Raw genomic sequence first — 7,578 nt, forward strand, 5'->3', positions numbered from 1 at the left:
AGGAAGTAGCAGAGCAGTTTGCTCAGGGCCCTAAGCTTCGGGGTTCAGACTCCAGCTCTGCTGCATGCCCTTGGGCAAGTTACTTGCTTTCACTAAGGCTCAGTTTCCTCATGTGTAAAGTGGGGTGAGAATGGTTTCTTCGCGGGGTAATGTTGAGATTTAACTGAGATCATGTAGACTAAGCCCTCATAGTGCTTGTCACGTAGTAGGCCTACAACGAATGGCTGCTGCCGTCATGGTGGGAAGAAAGCGCACGGGGAGCTTTGGAGAACTGACCTCTGCTTGTAGGTCATAGCCAGATCTTTCCAGTAGTTAGCTTCTTCCTCCTCAGAGCTGAAGGTCTTTCCCGAGTCCTCCATTGTGGAAGCAAGGGAAGAGATTACTCTTCTTGTGGCATGATGTCTAGGAGAGAAAGGTTTAAAATTACTACCCACATCTGGTTAAATAGCTGATCTTTAATGAGGGGAGAAAAAAAATCCTGAACTTCACGCTGAATTAAATTTGGCAAAAAACATTGCCAAAAAACTAAAAGTAATCCCAGACCAAATAGAGTCCACCCGTACATTACATTCCATGGCTGGAGAAATCTACTGGGATTTGCTGATTTAATACGTTTGGAGGGAGAGTAGGGGAGGACAGCTCAGGGGGTCTAACTTAGGCAGCCAGGTGTCACCACCATCCCCATCACCAGTGATGGAGACTATCAGAAGGAAAGCCTTTAGGGCGAGGGGATAATGAACCCAGTTTCGGACACTTGTCGTTGGACGTGCCTATGATACACGGGGATGCAACACTGGATCTGAACCTTGGGAGTGAAGTCTGGGTTAGCGATGCAAATTTAAGAGTCATGAGTTTGTAACTGGTTCTTCCCTTTTTCTTGTGCCAGAACGACGGGAGAATCTAATGAGGCCTATTTATGGAACTCTGAGGGGTGCCAGTGTTTGAAAGGCGGGCAAAGAAAGACACAGGACTGGAAGGAGACAGTGGAGAAACCCAGTGAGAGGGAAGTGAACCAGAAGAGAGAGCTGTCCTGGGAGCAGGTGGTTTCCAAGGAAAGAAGGGAGTGTCCACAGTATCTGAGATGCAACAGAGAAGCTGGTAGGACAGGACTGGAAAATACCCACGAGACTTAACGAAATGTCAGCCATGGATGATGCGAGCAAGAGTGGTTTCAACATAGTGGAGCAGGGAGGAGGGATAAACTGGGTGGAGGAGTAACTGGGAGGTGAGGAAGAGGAAGCAGATGGGATTTTGGAGAACTGGGTACGAGAACAAAAGGACACAAATTAGACAGTCGCCAGAGGGAGTGGTGATAAGGGGGCCTTGGCTCTGAGGACTGAGCTATCTAGAGCAGAGGTTAGGGAATGAATTTCTATTAACAGTTATCAGTCTATGGACTCCCTGCTGATAGCACCTCTCAATGTAATAGCTTATTTTCTCAATTTATTTAAGACTCTGAGCTTGTCCAAAGATCATCAGGAATCCAAATGAGCTCTCTCCAAAGTCCCTTCTTTCCCTCAAGTGAACTCACTGTTCTGTCTTTGGGGACAACTCCTCACTCTGCGAGACATGACTAACAAGCTGTATTTCTGGCTAAAAATACAAATCATTCTGCTACGTATGTCAACGTTGGCACAGACACATCACCAACTTCTGGATTCCCGGTAGAAAGTGAACAATGATGCCTATATCTGAGCACAGCACTTGCTGATAACTCTTATTTTGTTAGGACTTGTGGTCACATCTTCTCTCCCTTCCCTAATTCAGAGAAAACATGCCATGCCTCCACCTACCCTCTTCTGGGGAACAGAGTTTCTCTGAAAGCTTGATTGAAGCAGAGAAGCTAGACAGAGTAGAAATCTGTTAATTTGATTTTTTCCACCCAATCCAGCGTTCCTTCGTCCATCTTCCTCTAACGGTGCCCCAATATCCCCTTGAGGAAACCAACCCTACATTCATGCCATGGGGCTCAGATGGACCCAATATCACCTTTTACATCTGGGAGAAGGCACATGACTACTAACCAATACCTCCAGCATCAGTAACTGGCTCAGGGGTGGGCCTAATCCAAGCTAAACCAATGACTGGCTTAGGGGTGGACCTAACCCAAGCTGAGCTGACGAGCGTCAGGCCCAGGCCTTTTGCAGAACTATCAAGAAAGAAAACCCTCTGGAGGTGTTAACTAACCTTGTTGTAGTAATTATTTCACAATATATACATGGACCAAACTATCATGTGGTACACCTTGAGCTTACACAATGTTATATGTCAGTTATATCTTCATAAAGCTGGGGGGAAAAAAGGAAATTCTCTTTCTATGAGGGTCCATCCATTGTGGTCATCTTGCTATCGTAAGGGAGAAGCCTGCCTGGGAATGAAGCCAAAGGAAAGCAGAGCCAAGAAGTGGAGAGACTGGGTCCTGACGGTATCGTTTGGACACCTGTACCTAGTCATACCTGATTTAAGTTATGAAAGATAATCAACTCCCTTTCTTGGTTGTACCAGTTAGGGTTGGATTTCTGCCACAAGAGAGGCCTGATTAATATTTACAGTGAAGGATCTTGTTTACTGAAAGTAAAAAGGACAGAGTACCTAGAGTGTAAAGAACAGTAATTACCACGGTGACGGGTGAGGGTAGTCCCTGCTCAAGCCATAGGCTGTAATGAGCCCAGATCTCATCTAGTATGTAGTCACCAAACCAATGTTCATAGTGTCCAGAGCCCCGAGCCTATGCAACTGTAACTGAGTGCTGTGTGGCCATTAGTGATAGTACTGAGGACAGTCTCAATGGCACAGCATGGGAGGAAGTCTACATACAAGAGGGCAAGAAAGTGAGGAACTAGGAACCACAAATATACGCTGACTTTGCTGCTGTTTGGAAAAAGATCATGGAAAAACATCATATCCAAGTTCAACATAAATTAGTCCTTGCCTACCTCTCTAAACATTTCTTACACCCCTACCTCTCCCTCTTTTATACTGTAGCCACACTGCCTTCTTTCGGTTCCTTGAGCACATCAAGCTTGCTTCTGCCTCAGGGCCTTTGCACTGGCTGTTCTCGCTGCCTAGAATGCTCTTCCCTCAGCTCTCTGCCCGGATTTCCTTCCTGCCATTCATATCTCAGCTGAAATGCCTTTCCCAGAGAGACCTTATCTGAATATCTCACCAAATATCTCCTCCAGACCTTCACTATCCTATTAACACCTGCTTTATCACTTTATGAGTTTTGTTTTTATCTTCCCCCTCCCCCCCCCACCAGAACATCAGCTGTTGAGTACAGGGACCTTCACCATCTGGCTTTTTTATCCCCAAAGCCTTGAACAGTGCCTGGCATACAAAAGGCATTCAATAAATACTCATGGAATAAAGGCACACGGGGGAAGATAGAGATTGATGGGGATATGAGGTTAAGAAAAAGCAAGCAGCAAGAGACCCTCTGAAGGCTAGTTTACAGTTTATATCTGTAAATCCCTAAGGCACTTAACAGGATGGGGAAAACCTTTCATTCCCTCAGCACCTAAGTGGCATCTCATTAATGGGAAGGGGCTGGAGGATAGAGTGCCACGTTGGAAATGGCCCCCTCCCCCGGTTTACATCATAAGGAGTATGATACAGTTACTGGAGCTTAATGGCGTTCATCCTGCAGTCTTATGACATATTTAGACAATTTTAGAAAACGGCTCCTTAAAACACTGTTATCATGGCCAGTGAGGTTTAAACTGAAGCTTCAGGAAAGGAATGAATTTGAGATGTTTTAGGAGGCACTTCCACTGGGGAAGAGGCTCTAATTACAACCCCTGCATTTTTAAAAACATCCTTAGGGAAGAGGAAAACTATGCTTGGGCTAAGAGGAGAGAAGTAACATCTGAACTTCACTTTATGAAACAGCAATCTTAAAAATCTAAGACCTTTTTTTTTTTTTGCCATCTGAAAATGTCTCAGGAAGTTCTAATGTATATTATTCTCCACCACAGATAGCAAGTAGGATGACTCGCAAAGGTCCCCCTCTTATCATCACCTATTTGCGGCATGCTAGGCATTTAACACATTATTTCCAAACAACTTGATCCTCTTATGCTGTTCAGGTGTAAGAGGCTGGTAGGCAAGACAATCATTCGGTTTCTTAGGAGCGGAAGCTGGAGCAGAAACACTGTATGCCTGGGCCATCTCCATAGGTGCAAGGGAGTGACAGGGGCAAACCAGAACCCAGTGCAAGGGAGTCTCTGAATTCAAATTCAAAGTCTGCCTGGGGTTACAAAAAGGCTGACGGGAGGGCAGATTCACTCTTTGGTCCACAAGGTCTTTCAAAAAGTACTGTGGCAGGCAGATGTTAATGCTTGGTGACAGTATACACACCTTTATACCCATTATCTTAAAAATGGACACTGCATGCATTTATTGCCTCTGGGCAAAGGGATATGGCATCCTACCTCGCCTTCTCAATATAGTATCATGCCCTTGTGTCCCAGCAGCTCTGTGGACAAACTGACAGGCACCTCAAATGTATGTGCTACAGCACGCAAGAACAAACTGGGATCGAGTGGTTCGAGCAGCGTTAATTTTTATCTTGGATAAATGAGATCTACTCTTACTCTACTACTACTAACTCTTACTCTTGTTTCAGCAAGTTTTCTTGTTTTGTTTTGGCGTGTTTATCACAATCAAACTTAAGAGGAAAGTCTGAAAGCACACTTGAGACACACACCTTTGATTTCAAAACTCTAGAAAAAAACAAAGCCATCTTTCTCAGCTTTCCTTAGTGAAGTAAGTCAGCACGGCGCGTCAGCAGCAATACACACGTATAAATCATCAGGAATTAACTCACAGCTCTTCTCCGCCCCAACCCCAAACCTTCCCAATCAGAACACCTGGGAGAGGGAAGGGGCAGGGAGGGAGAGAAAGAAGCTGCCAAAAGTCGGCACATGCTCCTATGGCAACGTTATGAGGTAGGCTTTGCATTTTGCAGAAGTGACAGCACTGGGGTAAAATCAGTCAAGAGTCAGCAAGTCTGGCTTCTGTCCCTGCATTTTCAGAGTCTGTAATGATCTACCTACAAAAATCCTCACTAGGCATGCAAGGACATATGCTCATGGGTGTACACCCTCATTGACTGATGTGGAAAACTGGAGAAACAACTGTCAACAGAGGACTGATTGGGAAATCACATCGTTGTTACGAAGAATTAATTAATACCAATATGGAAAAAGGTTCATATGTTAAGAAAGAATGCCAGTTTTGTTTGCAAATGTATCTCCCTCTGTGTACACAAACAGGATCGAGATGGATGTACCAGGATTGACAAGCACTGAGATGAGAACTTGTACCTGATACATTGTTTTGTTTTGTTTTTTACAGTAAGCATATATTGCTTTTGAAATTTTAAGAAGCTTAAACTTGGACCAAAAAAACCCAGAAAAGCTATTGTCCAAGGATAATTTTATTCTATTGAACCAAGATACCAAGGAAGGAGTTTTTTTCTACTTTGGCTCCCCCTCCTCCATTCCTTTTCACTCATTTCCCAACACCTACTAAGGGCTAGGCACTGTTGAGCCAGGCAGACAAAAAGCACCTACATCAGGGCGAGGTGCAAACAATAGTACGATAATAGGAAATTACCTTGTGAGGAAGGGGAGTGTAATCTGGGCTCACATATTTGAAAGCAAAAGAACACACTTTGGAAACAAAAATAACATCTTAACAGAACAAGCCAAGTTAAGAAACTATTATCCAAAATGGGGTAAAATATACCAATCAGAGGCCTCTGCCACTTTAGGGACATAGCTCATCTGTATCCAATCTGATACAAAAGACACTAAGAAAAAAGATGTATGTTTCAAAAGTGGTTAAACAGCAATGAGGGGTGGGGTGGGGTGTCAGGTAACAAGTGGCTCTGGGAGTCGCTAGCATCCAATTATTCTTCAAAGCACCCTACCCATGTCCTAAAACGCCATCCTATCCTACAATACATGAACGAAACTAGCATAGAAAATGACAAATTTCTATCCAGCGCGTGCTGCAAAGGCCACTTCTTTACGATTGAAGTTAAAAGGGGTCTCAGGCTGAGAGAGGAGAGAGGCACAGCCTGGTACAACCCTGGACGAAGAAACCAGGGAAGGTCAGGCCCTCAGGAGACAGAGAACTTGAGATGACTGGAGAAGATACTGTAGCTTCCCAAAAAGCAGTGTCAAGGTGATGGCGGCGTATCCTATGACCTCAGAGAGGCACGTAAGCCCAGCCACCGCATTCAAGCTGTAGAATTAGCGTTTTCATCCTTTATTCAATCCTCTCCCAAAGTGCTGTCAGGGGAAATCTGAACCGTCCTGCAACAGAGATCTGAGAAAAGCGGAGGGAAGAAGACTGTTCCAAACACGTTCCCAAAGGGAGGGAAGTGCCAAGGAAGAGCTCTGGAAAGAGGCCTGCACTGAGGGTAGAAGCTGGGTAGGGAAGTAGGAGAGAAGTGGTGGGCGGGGGGGGGGGGGGGGGGAGGCTACAGGGAATGAGGGGGAGGTGGGGGCAGCAGGGGAAAAGGGGATGGCGAGGACTAAGGGGCAGAAAACAGAGCGAGAAGAAAGTATAGAGGAGTCCAGGAGGGGAGGCGAGGTGGGAGGGAATAGGAGGGCAGAGCAGCCGGACTGCGGGCACCCAGGACGAGGAGGACAGAAGGACTGAGAAGTCAAGGAGGAAGGGGAGGGCAGCCGGGTCGGAGAGGCAAGTGCAAAAAGAGAAAGTTGGCAAGGTGAGGAGCCAGGAGCGAGAGACACAAGGGTGAGAAGGCACAAAGTTAGGAAGGGTGGCTCCGGGAAAGCGCTATTTTCGAGCCCAACGCCGGCGAAGCGACGCGCAAGCTAGGGGCGCGGCAGGGTCTCGGCACGGCGGCGGCCGGGGGTCCCGAGAGCGCGGCGGGCGCCAGGCGGCCAGAGTAGTTTTCCGGCGGCCGTGGCGGTGGAAGTGGCAGTCCTCGGGTAGCCCCCACCCAGGGACCGCAGCTCCGCACTTACCAGAGCTCAGGGTGCGAGGACCGGACCGGCGGCGGCGGCGGCGGCAGCAGGGGGCAGCGAGGCCCGTGCCTCCGGCCACCTCCCCCGCCCCCGCGCTCGCTTCGGGCGCCGCCCATTGGCTGCCGCGCCACGGGACCGCGTCCGCCTCGGCCAATCAGCGCCGAGCAGCGCCTTTTGGAAACTTTTTTTTTCCCAGGGCCCGGGCGCGGCGCGGCCACGCGGCGGCTCTGGGCGGGCTGAGGCCTGGGAGGTTCCCGCTGCTGGGCAGGGTTCTGGCCGGCCTTGGAGGATGCTGGCTGCTCCCTGGACACCGGGGGAACGGGCTTGGACTTAAGGGCCACGCACTTCAGGAAAATACGACGCCCACCCCTTTGACACCGATTGCTTTTTCCTGTTCTTGCCTTTTCCCCAAAGCAGATAGAGGGACAAAGTAGGTCCGTTTAGGCTAAGCAAGCAATGCCCCATGTTCTTCTGACTCCTTTACACCGAATATAAAATTTTCGACATCGTTATCTTCTTCAAAGGCAGCAAAACTTAGTGTATAAGAGTTTCATTTGGAGCCTGGCTTTGAATCCTAGCT

The 7,578-nt window shown here is 47.6% G+C and overlaps 1 protein-coding gene across 3 annotated transcripts in view; it reads right to left on the reverse strand.

Moving 5' to 3' along the window:
• The window catches only part of NDE1 (nudE neurodevelopment protein 1), a 28,375-nt gene extending 21,245 nt beyond the window's left edge, over positions 1–7,130 (reverse strand). For all 3 annotated transcript variants that reach the window (XM_074346295.1, XM_074346294.1, XM_074346296.1), the window contains exons 1-2: positions 6,999–7,130; positions 277–402 (exon numbers count right to left, since the gene is read on the reverse strand). In XM_074346295.1, the coding sequence (XP_074202396.1) occupies positions 277–359 (83 nt within the window). In that variant the 5' untranslated portion in view covers positions 360–402; positions 6,999–7,130. The remainder of the gene's footprint in view (positions 1–276; positions 403–6,998) is intronic.
• Between the last annotated feature and the right edge of the window lie 448 nt (positions 7,131–7,578).

Source organism: Camelus bactrianus, chromosome 18, assembly GCF_048773025.1.
Source record: "Camelus bactrianus isolate YW-2024 breed Bactrian camel chromosome 18, ASM4877302v1, whole genome shotgun sequence".
NCBI lineage: Eukaryota > Metazoa > Chordata > Mammalia > Artiodactyla > Camelidae > Camelus > Camelus bactrianus.